At 43.7% G+C, this 18,013-nt stretch overlaps 3 protein-coding genes across 3 annotated transcripts in view; 1 reads left to right on the top strand and 2 right to left on the bottom strand.

Moving 5' to 3' along the window:
• Positions 1 to 324: 324 nt before the first annotated feature.
• LOC130264356 (kelch-like protein 23) lies at positions 325 to 4,965 on the bottom strand. The gene is made up of 3 exons (XM_056512452.1): positions 3,773 to 4,965; positions 2,647 to 3,058; positions 325 to 894 (listed from the first exon to the last, which is right to left on the bottom strand). Exons 1-3 carry the CDS (start codon positions 4,692 to 4,694, stop codon positions 582 to 584), a joined length of 1,647 nt encoding a protein of 548 aa, XP_056368427.1. The 5' UTR covers positions 4,695 to 4,965; the 3' UTR covers positions 325 to 581.
• Positions 4,966 to 6,507: 1,542 nt separating this feature from the next.
• Positions 6,508 to 11,562, bottom strand: LSM7 (LSM7 homolog, U6 small nuclear RNA and mRNA degradation associated). Its single transcript, XM_056512444.1, has 4 exons — positions 11,313 to 11,562; positions 11,005 to 11,095; positions 9,767 to 9,838; positions 6,508 to 7,494 (listed from the first exon to the last, which is right to left on the bottom strand). The coding sequence occupies exons 1-4, from the start codon at positions 11,358 to 11,360 to the stop codon at positions 7,352 to 7,354; spliced, it is 354 nt and encodes a 117-aa protein (XP_056368419.1). The 5' UTR covers positions 11,361 to 11,562; the 3' UTR covers positions 6,508 to 7,351.
• SPPL2B (signal peptide peptidase like 2B) overlaps positions 11,480 to 18,013 on the top strand; it is a 30,444-nt gene continuing 23,910 nt past the window's right edge. Inside the window, exon 1 of the mRNA XM_056512443.1 lies at positions 11,480 to 11,578. Within this exon, the coding sequence (XP_056368418.1) occupies positions 11,522 to 11,578 (57 nt within the window). The 5' untranslated portion in view covers positions 11,480 to 11,521. The remainder of the gene's footprint in view (positions 11,579 to 18,013) is intronic.

The following is an 18,013-nucleotide window of genomic DNA, read 5'->3' as shown; positions in this document are numbered from 1 at the left end:
CACATACCTGAATCCATAAATCCAGAATAGTGTCCCTTCTTCTGTGGTGCTCTCCAGCCTGGAATAAAGGTAATTTTAGCCATAATTACATAACCTGTGAAACTTGCTTATTTCAGGCTAAAATGGTATCGATCTTAAGTATGACTTGACAGCAATTGCTGTTTTTTGGTTTTTTTTTTGCTCTGTTCTACAGCACTATGGGCTTATAATCCTGCTGAAGATTCCCTTGTCACACATTTGATTTATTATTTAAATCTTATGATATTTTCTAACATTGAGGCAGTGATCTTCCAGCTGTTCAAAGGACAGAAAGGCACAGAGGTTAAAGGTCAGAACAGCACCAACCTTTATTGACACTGAACCCTAAGAAGTTTATGTACCATAACAATACCAATCACCATTTTCAAAAATTACCTGCAGCCTTTGTGTATGCAAACTTTTCTCTGGCTTTTGCTACAAGTTCATTTGTCAAGTAGAAAAAAAAAGGTAAAATTGCAAAGGAACAAAAATTTTAAAATATCACAGGCCAAAGTTGATGCAATCTAATTCCCTTAAACTGTAAAGCACATGATCTTCCACTCTTATCCCCACGTATCAAATCTTCGCACAGAGACACAGCCATGAATAGGAAGGGGACAAGGGAGTTTGTTATCTATGACCTGGCACACATCAATGTAGGGATCAAAGAGGACTACAGTGGGGAGGGCACTGTTTCCCTTCCTCTGTCCAAGGAGATAAATCTGTCCATTCACGGTGCTGCATCCCATGAAGAACTTCTGGGTCAAGCATTCCTCATTCACCTGTGTCCATTCATCTGTCTCCACATCAAATCGAAAAGCTCCCCCTCCTACAGTGTACAGAGCCCCATTCAGGGATGTGATGCAGAGGTCATACCTGAGAGAGAAGAAACCCTTGATCAGAATCAACAGAAAGATTTGTCCCCTGAAATATTCAGGTGACTTTGGTGCTCAGAAGTCCTGTCTAAATAGAGAATCACAGAAGTGTTGCAGGGACAGAACTTCTGGGTTTCTACAGTCTAACCTCTTCTTGGGGCAGGACCAACATTAGAATCCTTCATCTTCTGCCAGGTCCCAGAATATTATTTCTTACCTGTCTTGGTTTGAAAAGACAGATGTCTGCTAGGGAGGGCAGGACCCTCCTTTGGGCTGGATAATGTAAACCCTCTCCCTCCCAATTATTATAATTTTGAAATTAAGGGGCTCTCAGGCAAAGATACGAGGATAGGAATAACAATTCTTTACTAGTATGTATAGCAAGGCAAAGAAGACAGTAACAACTATGGAATTAATAGCAAACAGAAGCAGGGACCCTGTGACAGCCTTCTCAGCCAAGACAGGAAGGAGGGAGGAGAGGCTTTGGGGCAGTTGATCCCTGGTGTCCCTGCAGGACTCGGAAATGCACTAAGCTGGAAGGGCAGGAACGAGCAAAACATCTCGGGCTGGTGGATGAGATGTATCAGGGAACACCACCAGTATTGGGACTGCAGGGCATCCTGGCAGGGCAGGAGTGCAGGGCTGCAGTGCACAGAACAAACCCAGAGCAGCGCTGCATGAGCGGCAGGGCTGGGGCAGTGACAGCCCGGCTCTCAGCAGGGCAGGAATGGGGACTGAGGATTCCCAGGCACCCTAGCAGATGGGGATAGGTCCCTCTTTTAGTGAGGCAGGTGTTGATAAGGTCCCAGGTCAGTGGCTGCTCTCAAGGAGGAGAGCTTCACCCTACCTAATAAGTCAAAGAAAAGCTCCAGGCTGGGTTATGGCAAATTACCTTCCCCCAAGCCACAGCAGCACCACTCCTCCTCTGAAGCCACAGAGCAAGAGATAGCAGCTGCTCCCTGCCCTCCTTCTACCTGGGCCCAGCAAACTCTTTGTTTTCTCAAGTATCCGTAAGTACAAGCAGTCAGTGTTTCCCAGCAACTCATGGGAAAAATTCTATAGGTGTCTTGGCTTTCAAAGCAGGATATGCCCAAAAGTATGTATTCTATCACCATCTATTGAAACCAGGTGGAGTAGTGATCTTTATCTTTTCCACAACCCATACTTCCTCCAGGATACCTTCTGTTAATGGGCCATCGGGTCCAACTGCATGACTGATAAAATTACATCATCCCACTGGGAGATGCTCCAGCCAGGGGGAGGAGCCAAGCCTTTCCTACCTAGATAAAAACTGGGATTGGGAACATCAGAGCAGCCTTTTTCCACTGGATTCCAGAGGAAAACCAGACCTATCTACATCATCACTGGACCTCTGGAGGAAAACTGCATCTTCTACAGGAGCACTCCTCCAACTGAACCACATCTGCCACTGCAGGAGGATGCAGCCACCATTTAATGGGACTGCTGCCAACACCCTGACTGACTGAAGGGTGTCAGGCTGTATTCTGACTCTGTCAGGGTTGGGATTTTTTTGTATTACTGTATTTTTATTTTTAAAATTTTCCTAGTAAAAACTGTTATTCCTATTCCCATATCTTTGCCTGAGAGCTCCTTAATTTCAAATTATAATAATTTGGAGGGAGGGAGGTTACATTTTCCATTTCAAGAGAGGCTCCTGCCTTCCTTAGCAGACACGTGTCTTTGAAACCAAGACAGTAATAAGGAACAAAAGAAACCTAATCCCCAACATTACCTTGGAAGAGGGGAGAATGAGATGACATCCCAGTTGTCTGTCTCTGTGTTCAGCCTCTGCACTCCATCGTACACATGTCCATTCTCATCCAGGCCACAGACCACGTAGATGGCGGTTCCCACGCTGGCGGCGTCGCCTCTCTCCACAGGCTGGGCCATAGGACTCATGCTTTCCCACTCGGACTCCATCAAGGCCATGCGCTCCACGGCCGGGATTATCCCTTCATCTGTGCTCCCCCCGAGAACGTACAGGTGGAGCCCTACCCCTACTGCACAGTGGCTGTTGCGGGACTTCTTCATGGCCGGCCCTTCCAGCCAGCAATTGTCCAAGCAGTTGTAGATAAGCACCCAATCCACACTGTACCACACAAACTCATCCCGGAAATATCCTCCTGTCACAAAAAGGAAGCTCCCTGTAAAGACAGCAAAGAAAATATTAGTCATATGAAGGCTAAACATTACTCTTGATAGCTGGGGTTCTCATTTCACCTTGGGCTGTACTATAAGGTGCAAGATGAGGAGAGAAAATCACTGCTCTGTCAATCAGTTTGCAGTATTTAATTCCTCATCACACAGATAGATTGGGCCTACAGTATGCAGCCAGTCTTTCCAAGCCTACTCCCATTTCTGAACTGAATCATGGAAACACTGGTTGGAAAGAACCTCAGGGATCTCCAAACTCCTACCAGAAATGGGACTATTAACAACACTACTACAGGAAGCCATAGTATTGAGCTGGCTTGAAAGTCTCCAAGCATTAAGATTTCCCAACATCTAGGGGTAAGTTTAATGTAATGGCAACTATAAATCAGAAATTGCCTGTCATCTGTCTAAACCACTACAAAAGAGAAGGCCAAAAAATACACTACTTAAAGCCAAGTGCTTAGATTAATTCCAGATAAAGCCAAGGTAAGGAGCTCAGTAGACTGCATAGTTTCTGCTATATGAGAATAGTGTCATCTAGCATTCTCCCAGGACTAAGGAAAACAAAACCATTATTTGAACAAATATGAACACCAATATGAATGAGGTTTTAGCAATGCTGAGCACAACTGTTTAACAGCAACAGCTGGACTCAGTCTCAACTTCTGTTTGCATTTGTTCAGTCTCCCTTCTCTGTAAGTTACCTACTGATGCCACTGCATACTGGGTGAGGTTCCTGCGCTGCAATGGAGAACAAGCCTGCCAGGTCCCTGTTTTAGGTTGAAAGAGATATAATTCTTGCTGTTCCTTGTCATGTTTTCCTCCCAGGACATATAAGGTGTCATAGCTCCGACCAGCATAAGAACACAGTTTTGGATTTTGCCAGCTGGGTGGGGGACAGCTGTCTAACTTCTTTATTAGTCTGGAAAAGGTATCTGTCTCTCCAGTATGCTTACTGCGTTTCACCAAGGTGTCAAGGAAGGACAAACTCAGAAAAGTGACCCTGACTTCGCCCACCAGATCCAGAAATTCTTCCTCTCTCGTAGCTGGGTCCTCCATTATCCAAATTATAATACTGTCAAAAATCACATCCTCTCTTGAAATGAAGAGGTCATCACTTTTCAGGAGCTGCATCAGCATTTCCTTGGGTAATGCCTTAAATTCTTCCTGGCATATCACATCCCCCCAGTGAGTGAGAGCCACATTCATAGCAGACACATACAACTCTGTAAAGGCAAATTGCTGTGAGTAGATCATCAGGCCCAAGCAGTTGGAAACATGCAGTTCTCTCTCCAGAAATTTCTCACACAACAGTTTCACCCTGTCAAACTGAAAAAAATCAGCTGTTTCCAGTAAGCTGATCACATTCTCTTGACCTATGAGCACTTGGGCTGTGCGAGTGAACTCAAGTAGTGCCTGAAAAGGCACAGCGTCGATCCCTTTGATCACTATGTGCTGTTCAGAGCTCTCTCGTGCTCCTCCAAAAAACATGGCTTCAAAGTATCGACTGTGCACTGAAAGCACCCTACGGCTGACCTGGAAGAGTCTCTCTCCAACCTCAAGAATTGTGTCTGCAGTCATTTCTGTCTGAGGTCCCAGCTCCTGTGGCTCTTGTGCAGGCTCCATGCTTGAAGATTGCCAGGCAGTTAATTTTAACTCAGTCTTATGCAGCCCTTACCCATGAGATCTTTTGAAACATTATCCCCCTAGCTAGGATAAATAGAAGATAAGCCAATCTAGTCCTAAAAATAGAATGTTTTCTACTCTCCTGCTTTGCTCTTGTCTTTTCTGCTGCTTTCTGAACAGCAATACCAGAACAACTGTATAACGACAACAAAAAAAAAAATGCAGATTTGACTGGCATCCACTTTTACCAGGTAAGGCTACAGCAAATAAGGGGAGCTGTTAGCCAAGCAAAGAGCCTGGGCTAGAATTAAAAACAGGAGAAACAACCAAAAGATTCCTAAGCACTGAGTAAATACCAAGAAGTTGTAGAAAACACTGAACCCATTTGGAAAAAAGCAACAATTACCTCATCTTTCATTAGGTCAAGTTTAATCAAATACCAAAGTGATTACAGTTTTTATTATGCATCTCACTTTAGTAAGAGAGAAGAGGAAAGAGTAAACCCCCATTGAAATCCAGATGGCTTTCCACATTCAGCCACCCTCAGTCTGAATGCACAAAATAAACACAGATGTAGGACAAGCAACAGCTAACGCCGCAGGGAATTTTTCCAAAGCTATAACATGAAGAGTTTTGCATAGTGACCTTGAAGTACAGTCCCTTACCCAAAGAGTCCATACCAGCAAGACTGACTCCCAGTTCCTGGCAGAGCTCAGCAAACAGAACCTGTTCCAGTGCCTCTCCATGCCCATCATAAAAACTTCCTTATTTCTAGTCTGGATCGCCCTCTTTTAGCTTAAACCATTACCCCTTGTCCTATCACAGGGCCTGCTAACACGTCTGTCATATTCTTCTTTTCAGGTATTTGACTCTTAAGTATAACCTCAAAATCTGTGCTGCAGAAAAGGAGAGCCATGCAGCTCACAATGATGACCAAGCAACCAAGCACCTGAGCAGGAAATGTTGGGAATGTGCCCCTCTCCAGTTTATACACTTGACCCATGGCTCCAGTCAGATCTGCCAGCACTGAGAGCCCAGAATCCACTCCAGAGAGCCCCAGCAGGTCTGTTCCTGATGGTATACTTAGAGCACAAAGATAGTGCAGCATGTTTTTGGCATCAACAGCAGCAATCTTTCTCTCACCTATAGGACAGTTCAAGACTCTGTTCAGGCTGATAGCAAGAAATTCTACTCCTCACGCTCTAAATAAGGATTCTCTTTTGAATTGTGCAGTTTCACCAGCAAGTTTTGAAGCATTAGAAAGAAATCAGGTTGTGAGCAGCACAGCTTTATAGACAGCTACATGAGCCCCCAGATTAAAATCCAGATGAGCCCAAGCTCACACAGGCAGTACATCACACAAGACACCTGGGCCTGCTTCAGAGTCTCCTGGAAGTCAGATTCACTGACATGGAATTTACTCTAAGCTCCCACCCATTTTGGAGCTGACCCAGGAAAGGCTATGCATGGGACAATGCTGTGGCCAAAATAACCAATCCAACCTGTACTTGCCATGCGTTCTTGAAAACCTTCAGGAACAAAATCGCTGGTGCCAGCAAAACAATTCACTTTGCCACAGCCTCCCCATAAAAGGTCCCCTATAAAGGCAAGAGCAGGTGGCAGAAATGGTCTTTAAAACACCTCAGAAGAAGGATGAGATACTCTCAGGCCTTTCCCATCAATTCCTGCTCTGGCCCCTCCTGATCCTGCAGTGTTTATGCACCTCCTGAACTAATTTAATTTAGATTTATGGTTGGAGAACTGTAATGTCAGCTGCAGTGCAATTTTACAGATTAAAAACCAGACATTTAGAAACAGATTGATTTGTCTTTATTCACTCAAAACTCCTCAAATCTTGCATTTTCTGCAGTATAAAAGAAAGAAAAATGTTTACTTACAAATCAAGTTATAAGAAGCAAAACCACATGTGGATAGCCACAATATAAAAATATGCAGTACTTCCAGAGAATGCCTACAATTGAACAAACGTTAGGGTATTAAGTATTCTTCCCCTAAAATTCCAAGAAATCCTGTAGAAATGTGTGAGCCCGCTGATGCACAGATCACAGTCCACCAGTTCTGGAACATGTGCTGAAAAAGACCTTCTTGGCTACATTGCTTGTAAAGGTGATGACAGTACACAAGGAAGCAATTTTCCTGAACAAAGGAGAATGCACTCAACAGCAGAAGACTACAACATAATGCTTCCCCAGTTGAGTACTGATATCTAAGAGGAAGAAAAACACATTCTACTGTATTTAGGCTTTTAATTTGGATTAAATACATTTTAATGTATTTAAAAATGGAAAGAATATAACCAATATTCAGGGAATTCTCAACTAATTTTATGGGGTTGTTACAAAACTCACAAGATCAAGAAGGTCTCAGACAATTAATGTCAATATGTTCTCTTCTGTCAGCTCTAAACAACATAGTTATACACTTATTTGGGGGTGGGAGGAAAACAAGAACATACTTCTTACATTCTCCATCCTCTCATCATCTATGAAAGCCACAAAAATAAAAGTTGACTTTTTTTCCACACTAACAAATACACATTCAAACAACCCCCCCAAATCAGGAAGCTTCTCACACACTGATAGTTTTCTCCAATAACTTGCACTCCTGAAGTTTCCAGAGACAACCCAAAGGAAGCATTAGCCATCTTGCTGCTGAATGAAAGGGTTTGGAATAGCTTCCATTCCATCCTGCGGACAAATCAGAACCACAGAGGTCCCTCTGCAAACCACAAGTCCCAGCTGACGTGTGTCTTCTGTCAATTTAAATTGATCATCTGGATCTAAAAAGCAGAGATCTACAGTTAGAACAGGAAAATAAGAAAAAGAAACCAAATTCCATCAGCTTCCAAAGGCATAGACATGGCATGTTCTTTCCTGGCATAACTGCTTTGTTTTATTGAACACATGCACTACACAGGTGATGCAGCACTGCCATCTGATGTTTTCAAGACCTTACTGACAGTGAGCAATAAATTTGCCTTGTATGTAACAAAAAGCAGAACACATTTATTGAAGAATTCAAAGGCCCTTTCATTCATCTAACCAACAGTATAGATGGAAGTGATTAAAAAAAAGCTCTTGATCCCATTTCAAATGTCATTATAGACAAACACTGGGGGATTAATGCAAATCAGAAGACAACCCAGATTTCTCAATGCACTAGGGAAAAGAGCATCAGTCCATTCCCAGCCCAGGCCAAACAGGGCTGGATCAGGACAGACAAACAAAATCAGCCAGCTCTATCTTCCATGAGATACCTCTATATTCAATAGAAATTAACAACACATTTTAAAACTCTCTTTCAAAGAGAGAGTTCCAAGCTCCAGGTGTTCCCTTTTAAGCAGGTAGGAGATTACTCTTCAAAAACACTGTTAGAGGACAAGGGTGGCCAATGAGACAACTAAAGAGGAGTTCAAGCAAAGACTACCAGGGATGTCCTATCACAGGGAATTGCTTAACCTAACTTCTGCTGTTAAAGGTCATCTAGTACAGCCCCCTTGCAACGAGCAGGGACATCTTTAACTAAACCCAGTTGCTCAGAGTCCCATCTATCAATGCTCCCAAGGATGGGGCACCTATGACCTCTTGAGCTTGTCCCAGTGTTTTTATCATCTTCATTATAAAAAAAATAAACAAACAAACAACTCTCTTCCTTATATCTAAAAAACCCCCTCTCCTCCTTATATCTAAATCACCCCTACTTTCATTTAAACCCATTACCACTTGCTCTGTCACAACAGAGCCTGCTGAAGCATTCACCCTCTGTAATTTCCTTTCAAGTCCCTTTAAAGTACTGAAAGGCCACAATAAAATCTCCTCAGAGCTTTCTCTTCCCCAGGTGAAACATCCTCAGCTCTTCCAGCCTGGCTCTGGAGCATAGTGGCCCCAGCCCTTGGAGCATCTCTGTGGCCTCTTCTGGACTCACTGCAGCAGCTGCACATCCTCCTGATGTTGCTCCCCAGGGCTGGTGAGGTCTCACCTGAGCAAGGCAGAGAAGCAGAATCCCCTCCCTGGGGATGAATTCCCCCATCCTGTAGGGATGCAGCTCAGGATGCAGCTAGCTTTGTAAGCTGCAAGCATATATTGTCCTGCCTCTCATCCACCAGCATGTCCAAGTCCCTCTCAGCAGGGCTGCTCTCAATCTGCTCATCTCCCAGCCTGGATTGATACCAATAGTTGTCCCAAACCAGGAGCAGGACCTTGTACTTGGGTTTTGCTGAACCTCAAGAGGCTCCTATAAGCCCTCTTCAAAAACTTGTCCAGGGCCCCCTGGATGGTCCCATCCTTCAGGTGTGTCACCTGCAGGCTGAGGGTGAAGTTGATCTCACTGTCTATGTCACTGATGAACACTAAACAGTACTGGCCCCCACAGAGATCCCTGAGGGACATCCTTGTCATTGATGCTCATGAGGACAATAAGCCATTGACTACAGTTCCACAGTCACCAAACAGTCCACTCATCAAATCCATCTCTCTTCAATTTAGGGAGAAGGATCTTGTGGGGGACTGTGTCAAACACTTTACAGAAATACAGATAAAAGACATCTGTAAGCCCTTCCCTTGTCCACTGACAGAGTCATTCCATCACAGAAGGCCACTGGGTTGGTCAGACAGCATTTTCCCTTATTAAATCCATAGTGGATGTCTCAAACCACCTCCCTGTCCTCCAAATGCCTTAGCAGAGCTCCAAAGAGGATGTGTTCCATGATCTTCCCAGGCACAAGAGGTGAGGCTGACAGGACAGTGGCTCCCAGGCTCCTTTCTACCCTTCTGAAAAATGGGTTTAATGTTTCTCTCTTCCCCATCACCTAACTTTCATCACTTTTAAAATGCTTTAAAGTAGCTTGGGAACTATATCAGTCAATTCCCTCAGGAATCTTGGGTGTATGTCGTCATGTCCCATAGATCTATCACTTTATCTCTTTCTTTACAAGCTAGTTATCCCAAGCATGCTGCAGTTTGGGTGATGTTAATCTGCAGTTTCTGCTTATTCACTCACAGAACTGTAAGATTTCTGTCAAGAGAACCACCCAAAGACTGCATATTACTCACCTCGCATATACTCAATGGTACCATCCAGCACAAGGTTCAGAAGAGGGTCAAATCCTTTCAACACACCGCTTGCTATTGAAGACCACACAGAAAACAATGATCAGGATAAAACATGGTATACAGCAACACCAGACTTCATGACAGATACATTCAGTTCTCCAGCCCTGCTCCCTCCTTCAGGCAAGACCAAATAAATGAGGCCAGAGTTATTAAACAGCGTCCTCTTTATCAGTGGCAAGTACACAAAAGATGGTCTGCATTGCACCAATTAAAACTTACAGGCTTTTCAATCAATTCTTCAAAATGTTCTTCAAGACACTAACACTTCTGCTTTCAGCCAATTTCAAGGGCATTTTAAGAATACTGTATAACAAATCAGTACAAGTCACACAAAGAAAAAAAAAAGACAACTCCAATATGAAATAAATATTCTTAATGAAATGTTACGGTGAAAAATGAAGCAAGACCATATTTCAAGTTCTTTCCTCAGAAATTCCATCTTCGAGGTGCCCTCCTGGCACTTCATGTCTTTAGCATAAGTACTGCTGCACGGGAAGGCACTGCAGATAGACCAGCACTTTGTCCTAATGGAGAATGTGATTCCACAAAACTACTCGCTAAATATACCACAAAATCACACAGAGCAACTTCATAGTTTGACAGATACACTCATTGATAAGGAGTGCAGATATGTGCCCTCCCAGCTGGGAATGCACGGGGATGGAAAGGCACGACAGTTGTATTGATTGTTACATCCATAAGTGTTTCTTTGTTCCTTTAAGTGTACCCTTGTAATAAAGAGAAAAAAACAAACAACCAAAAAAAAAAAAAAAAACCAAAAAAAAAAACAAAAAAAAACAAAACAAAAAAAAAAAAAACAAAAACAAAAACAAAAAAAAAAAAAACAAAAACAAAAAAAAAAAAAACAAAAACAAAAACAAAAAAAAAAACAAAAAACAAAACAAACAAACAAAAAAAAACCAAACCAAACCAAACCAAAAAAAAACAAAAACAAACAAACAACAACAACAAACCAGTCAAAATAAATTTGTTTAAGACAACTAATACAAGGCACACAAATGAGCCATAAAGATAGCGCACTCAGGATATGAATGGAATAGTCAAACGCGAAAAGCTTCGCACCATTAATAAGCAAACCACCAATAAGTAAAAGCACCCCGCGACTCCTCGCCTTCCCTTGACAGGAGAGCAGCGTGCCCAGGAGTGCTGCGGCTCACCTTCCCGCCCGCCCTGGAACTTCACCCGGATGGTCTTGTCGATGTACTTGGAGAGGTCCAATATGCTCTCCTTCTTCTTCTTCTCCTTATCCTACGGCAGAGCACAGAGGGCCCGGTTAAAGCGCGCCATCCGCGGAGACAGAGCGCCGGAACATCCCGCTGCTGCGGGACCCCGCGGCGGCGGGACGGGGCGCGGGTACCGGCGGGTGCACCGGCACGTACACCGGCACGGGCACCGCCGCTGCAGGGGCACCTGCACCTGTAGCACCGCCGCCGCCGCAGGACGCCCGAGCCACCCCGCTCCTCACCGCCATCTTCCCCGCGCCGCCGCCACCGCCGCCGCCGCCACTCGCCATTTCATTCGGCACCGCCAGAAGTGACGTGACGCCCCGGCGGAGCCCGTTGGCGGCTCGGGGCGGCGGGGCGGGACGTCCGGGGCGGGCTCTGGGTGCCCTGTGCGGAAGGGTCCGGCCCGGCCCAGGTCGGAACAAAGCGGCGGCGGCGCGGCAGGCCCGGCATGGCGGCGTGGCCGGCCCGGCTCCGCCTCTGGCTGCTCCTGCATCTGCTGCCGCAGGTCAGTGGCTGTGCCCTCCCCGAGCCACGCGCGGGCACCCCGGCGGAGGGCGGGGAGCGGCCGGGCCCGGGCGGGCGGTGCGGCGTGCCCGTGTCCGTGCCCGGAGCCGCCTCCCGCGGGCGCTCAGGGCCGCCGCAGCCGCCCCGCCGAGGGCCGGGGCCGAGCCCTGGCCGCGGGAAGGCAGCGGAGCGCTGGGCCCTGCCCTCTGCGACCTGGCAGTGTTGATATTGATATATCTGTGCGTCTGGGGTTGTTTGAGACTTCTTTATTCTTTCCGTAGTAACTAACGTTTTCCTCGTAGTTCTTAAAACTTCGGGGCCCCCGTGGGCCCATCCTCTCCAGGCAGCCCCCGGGAGGGCAGCGCAGCCGGGCCCCCCAGCCGGCTCCCCGCAGGGACGGCTCTGGGCTTATTCCGACTGACAGACTCCTATGAGGAAGCATTCAGCAGAAAAGAAGGGATTTCTGCTGACCCTGACTCTGTAGTCTGTCTTGAGTCTTGTATTGTCATTGCTAAAATATTAATTCGTTTTGTGGGATACGTTTCTAAGGATGTGACAAACTAGGCATGTAATCCTGATACAGGAGAGAGTGGATTTCTAGTAATTGCATTACATGCTTTTGCCTTTTAAGTTCGGTGTTTTGGAAATTTTGAAATATCATTTAATATGTCATTTAAATTTCTTGACTGTTTATTAGGTAATTTGGAGTGTACTATGTCTTCTTGAATATTGCTAGTGTAACATCTTAACATGGAACTCTGATTTTTCCTTCTTCTCTGTCTGTCTCCTTACTGATTCTATGCCAGTAATCTTTAGTTACAGAGTAGTCTGGTTGTCAGCTAACTTCTTTATTTCTGTATCCCCATCCCCTTTTTCCATCCGTTATCTTTATCTTCAATATCTCTTCGTTGTGCTCTTGCATGCCCCATGCATTTTCTCCACTGATCTCCATAATCTTCACTGATCATCTCCACTGATGCTTCACAGGGACTGGTAGTACCAACAGGCCCCCACAAATCAGTACGATTTAATTAACAAGATTAATTTAATTAACAAATTAACAAGATCAAGTCAAAGACTGGCATAGAGTCAGTTTGATCCGTCAGTTTGGGGAAGGTGAGCACGTGGCAGTGCAGAAGGACAGTGGATGAGGTACCCACTGGTGGGTACTTGGAGGTCTTGCCTTCAGCTCTTGTGCATTGCAGGACATTTCTGTCTGTAAGCATTTGGTATATTTATGCAGTGGGAGTGTTAATGTACTTGAGTAAGCTTGGGCAGACTGGCCAGGCTGCTGAAACAGTCCTGCTGCTGCAGTGAGAAGTGGATGTACTGTGTGCTGCCAATATATTTCTGTTAGCCAAGCTGGCGTTTTAAAAATTTGCTTGAATACCTGGTATTGTGCATTATTTCTGCATCTCTTGTGCTTGCACTTGTTGGGATGGTTTTGGGTGGTATATCCTCCTTTACCTGAGGCAGAGAGGAGTGCTCTGCTGCACTCATCCTGGTTTGGTACCCTTGTGACTGATGGCTGGAGTTATTCCAGGGGACAGAGCTGACAGCTGTTGTCAGGACCTGCTGTGTGCATTTGCTGTGCACCAGCTGTACTCATGCTCAGTCCTTACTCTTGCCTTAGTGAGCATATATATTTGTTTCCCTCCTTGAAACAGGATAATAGAAATTTTTTGTTTGTTTGTTTTCCCTGGGGCAAGAGGAAATAGTGTCCACATTTGCTTCTATATTCTGATTTAGGGAGAAGGATCAGCTTGGCTAGTGAAGCGTGGCTCTTCCAAATCTGGATCCTCATCTGGGAACACTTTAAGAGTAGTGTGATTTTATAGATCCAAGTACAGTCTGCACTTTGATCTTGCTTTGGTATTTGAGTTCTCACATTTCGTTTAAGTTCCCATTCCTTCCCGGCATTGTTACCCCTCAGTTGTCCTGTAACAACAGCAGATACCTGAGCCTTTGACTAGTGACAAACATAGTAACATGATCTGCAGCGAGTGTGTTGGATATAGCTGGCCTTCACTATAGCATTTTTAGTAGAATATATTGAATTGAGGTGATGGCTTTGTATTTTAAATTAGGGTACTCTCTGATAGGAGTCCAAAGAATTGGACAGACTGTCTGAAATTCTGCATTGAGGTGGTGGCTGACAATTCAGTCTCCTGGAATTATTGCATTATGAATATGTAGCTCTCTGCGCTGTACAGTGTTTGTTGAAGGAGTGTATTATTTGTGTGCAGCTTTGCTGCCTGCTGTTGCTGATCTCCAGCTGGATCAATGCAGTTCATGGAAAAGAATGACTTTCCAGCTCCTGGGAACTCTCACATGGTACCTGCTGTGAGAGTAGGAAGATAGCTCATTCATTTCTTTTTCAAAAAGCACAGCTCCCAGTGTCTGTGACATCTCTGAGTGAGTGACCAGGTCAGTTAATAGAGCTGCTGAAAGCAGAAGAGGTGTACAGGACGTCCAGGTGATGGTGCTGCCAGAGGCAGGGAGGAGCAAACAAGACAGGTGTTAGGTTGGCTCAGTCACTCACACTGAAGTTTCTTGAAATACAGGTGAGCTGAATTCTTCCTCTCCAGCTTCTTCCATCATTTAACGTGCAGGTCAAGTGCTTGCCTCTGAGCTACATTAATTCACCTAAAAAACCTTGCACAGCAAAAAACCTGGGGAATATTCTTCTCTTTTATGCATTAATCTGTGGAAGGCTCTGATGAGATTCAGAGCCAACAAGTATGCCCTTCTATTACAACAATCATTAGATGAGCTTGTTTGTCTGTAAATTCTGTCCTCAGATTTTACATTTTTGTTGTGTGAAAACCTTTTCCAGTTTTGCAGCTTTGTAGAAAACACTTCCTTTTGTGTTAATTGTACACTATTGTGTGCTTTTTAAGCCATAGGATCAGTAAGAAGCAAGGATTGTAATATACCTTATTATCACAGCAGCTCTTGTTTTTCTGTGTTTGAAAAATGCTGGACTTGATATCCAGACACTTGGAAAAGAGCCTTTGGGGTTGTAGGCACATTGTATTGGATCTGCACAGGAGATGACATTTTCTCTTGGGTTGATCCTGGTTATGAAGTGGTCTCTAGGAATAAGGAATTGTCATAAATGTTGCCACTATGCATCAGCAGCACTGCTTTGAGCTTTTGTTGTCCCATGCCTCCTGACATAAATAAAAACAGAACTGGATGCATCAGAGTGGAAAAGAACAAACTTCAGAACTATGCTTTCATTCTAATTGATAATAGCTTTGTAAAAATGTCTCTTAATCCACATTATCCACAGATTATATTCTCCACAGAGTTTCTAAGACTCTGTGTTCCCTCTTCTGCTTTTAGCCCTGCTCATATTGCCTTTAATTCCTCTCATCTTGATTTTTATTTGGCTTTTGGCACACAAATCCACATAGTTTCTAAAATGTTTTGAGTACTTCACATTAGGAACCTTTTACTCCTGTAATACTTCTTTGAAGAACATCCATTAAATAGCTCAGAAAGCAGAATTGTGTATAACTGTCTCCTGGGTGCCTTTTAGGAATTATTCCTGAGTTCCAGTAATAGTTATCTCCACGGAAATATAGCAACACACCCTGTACTTACTCTCGTTTTAAAGACATGTGCTGTATATTTTATAGATGCAAAATTTTTAACTGTACAGCTTGATTACTTCCCATATGCATAAAGCTGTTCAGTTACAGGAGTTAGCTTCTGCAAAACTGCCTGAAGATTATGGAGAGAGTTGTATATGTAACATACAAAACTAAGATACTCCTTGTTTTGTTTGTTTGTTTAAGCCCAGTTAGACTGTGTATAATAAGCAGGGAACATTATTTTTTTCTTGTCTTTTGTGTGTGACTGTATTTGCATCTCTTTTACTTGTTACTCTGGGAAGTAAAATTCAAGATAATAACTTCAGGTTACTTTTCTAAACTTGCTTCTGGTCAAAGTAGTTTAGGTATTATGGTAGGATACCTGAGATACGAGTTAACAAGTCCACTCTAGCAGGGAGTTGGAGTTCTTATTTCCTCACAGCAGATGCACAGTAGTGTCTCCTTTTTCCACAGTTATCTTGGAAACTTGCACAGTGCTCAGGTGGCTTTAATCTGCACTGAGCTCATCAGGGTGACCTCCCATATCAGCATGCTTCAGGACAAATGGCACTGGTTCTGAAGGACTTAGTTAACACTCACGTTATTAAAAAGGGAAAAATTGCTGCATATATTAAAAAAATACCATTTCTATGCAGAAGAGCTAAATATAAAAATCTCTACCTTCTGTGTATTTTTACAATAACATTTCTGCTTTGCTGACATCTTGCAGCAGAATGCCATCATTGCCTCTGGGCACACAGTGTGTGTTGAAGAGCAGTTTTACAATGTGAGTGGTAAAACACTGGCACAGGTTGTACAGAGGGAGATGGGTGCCCCATCCCTGAAAGTGTTCAAGGCCAGGTTGAATAGGGTTTGTCTACTTGAAGATTTCCCAGCCCATTGCCAGGGGTTTGGACCTTTAAAGGTCCCTTCCAACCCAAACCATTCTCAAAGGTTTTCCAAAAAACATCTTTTTACCCTGAGTGTCTCCTAGGGGTGCAATGGTAGCTTCTGTGTAGCAGGGTTTGAAATAAAGAGGGAGAAATTAGAGTGATTGATTATTTTCATGGATTTTTGAACAAGCATGTTAAGATATGACATTGCTGCTGACTCCAGTCATCTTTAGCATCTTGCTCCTCAGCTGCTGCGTGAAGAAACAGATGTGTAAGGTCTATGTGTAAGAGTGTAACTGCATAATTATCTAATCATTGGCTTGTTTAGGTTATGAGTGTTAAACTAGGTGTTGACAAATTAGTCTGTCACAACTTTCTAATTAGTAGCAGGGTTGATTATGGATATGATGTTATATTTCTCTCCAGAACAAAGTTTCATCAGTTCTGGTTGGCACAAAGTGACTTCCTTGGGGAAGGCTAAAGCAGAGCAATTAAGTTATTGACCTTCAGTCAATAACTTTGGTTTTGCCTGAGTGCTGGACGGGAGAAAGAGAGAAGGAAGAATGGAAAGGAAGCAGTTGAATGTGGGTAGAGAGGAATGTGATACAAAGGGGGATGGTAGAAAGATAAGATGGTTGCAGGGAGTGGGGTGGGGGTGGGGGGGGTCTTGTCTGTTTGGTTTCAGGGAGTTTTGGTTGGTTTGGTTTGGTTTTTTTGAACCTGCTACTGGTTGTGAACTGATAGTCTTGTCCTCATCTTGTGTCCTGGAGTTGCTAATGAATGACAGTGTTCCATCAGAAACCAAATGTGTGACTAATTCAGATGAGAACTAGATCATATATTGTACATGTTTTAGATATTTTATGTATGTTTTTAAACTAAATTTCAACTGCTAAGTGCTAGTAAGGATTAATGAGTGTCCTCAATAAAATGGAGAAGCTTCCCATTAAAATAGGAATGGAAAGCTCTGGGAAGACAGAAATCATAATAGGAAGAATCCAGTCACATTAAAGTGTTTGGTATTCCTAAGGACTGAATTTCCAAATCAATAGACTGAAATAGTGTTTTGAGACTGCTGCCTTTAATATGTGGTCAGTTTTTTCCTGACTATCTCATAGCTTATATCAACCTAAAATACAGATATGATTTGCATTTGCTCTCAGCATTGTCCATTTATAATCTATTATCAGGCAGCACTACTTGAACAATGAAAGTTGCTCTGTAAGAGCACTGCAAGGCTCTGAAGTGGCAACTGAAGATCAGCAAGACTCTCCTTCAAAAAGAAGCTTTGATCTGGATTTGTATAATAGAATTACATTTTAAAAGTTAGGTTTTGTCCTGCTGTCTGAGCACCGTTTTGTATCTTAATGTATTTTTACCTGAAGCATTAAAATCTCTTTGCAGCAGTTGGTCAGATCTTAATCTGAAACTAAATTCTCAAATGTGTTGATGTTCAGACCTGACCAGATGGTCACAGAATGTGTATGAACAAACTTCATGCTGAGGAGCTGATGTTCAGTATTTTGTAAAAAGGAAAGTCTTCTTAACTTCCAGTTTTTCAGTGAGTGGAGATGGTGCCTGACAGTCCTCCCAAGACAGCTTGCGATCCCAGTGTTGCTGCCCTGAGGAGCACAGAAGTGTCCTGTAGAACTTGATGGCTGATAAAGTGAGGCTCTGATGCCTTTTTGTTCAAGAGAGGACAAGAGTCTCTTGTCAGAGAGAGAAACATTGCACCTGTTTGCCACTTAGAAATGGCCAGGAGGGTTTATTTCAGAGTCCTTAGAACAGTACGAACTTTGTGTTTCTTCGCCCACTTCCAAGATCAGGGAGGATTTACAATTATTTTGGCTCAGTTAATATAAGAATGAAGTCACCACTAGTTAAAGAAAACTGCCACTACTTATAGGGAAGTTGTATGTACTTCCACAGATGTTTTGTCTTCCT

This window comes from Oenanthe melanoleuca, chromosome 28, assembly GCF_029582105.1.
Source record: "Oenanthe melanoleuca isolate GR-GAL-2019-014 chromosome 28, OMel1.0, whole genome shotgun sequence".
Lineage (NCBI taxonomy): Eukaryota > Metazoa > Chordata > Aves > Passeriformes > Muscicapidae > Oenanthe > Oenanthe melanoleuca.
This window is presented reverse-complemented; position numbering and strand designations above follow the sequence as displayed.

Bases quoted from the DNA above. Each gene is read 5' to 3' on its own strand.
- LOC130264356 (XM_056512452.1), bottom strand. From the start codon at position 4,694: ATGGAGCCTGCACAAGAGCCACAGGAGCTGGGACCTCAGACAGAAATG. The intron at 3,059-3,772 runs GTAACTTACAGA...CTGTCTTTACAG, and splicing joins GTATGCAGTGGCATCAGTAG to GGAGCTTCCTTTTTGTGACA. The intron at 895-2,646 runs GTAATGTTGGGG...CTTCTCTCTCAG, and splicing joins TCATTCTCCCCTCTTCCAAG to GTATGACCTCTGCATCACAT.
- LSM7 (XM_056512444.1), bottom strand. From the start codon at position 11,360: ATGGCGAGTGGCGGCGGCGGCGGTGGCGGCGGCGCGGGGAAGATGGCG. The intron at 11,096-11,312 runs GTGAGGAGCGGG...GCTCTGCCGTAG, and splicing joins GCGGCGCGGGGAAGATGGCG to GATAAGGAGAAGAAGAAGAA. The intron at 9,839-11,004 runs GTGAGCCGCAGC...GGTCTTCAATAG, and splicing joins GTTCCAGGGCGGGCGGGAAG to CAAGCGGTGTGTTGAAAGGA.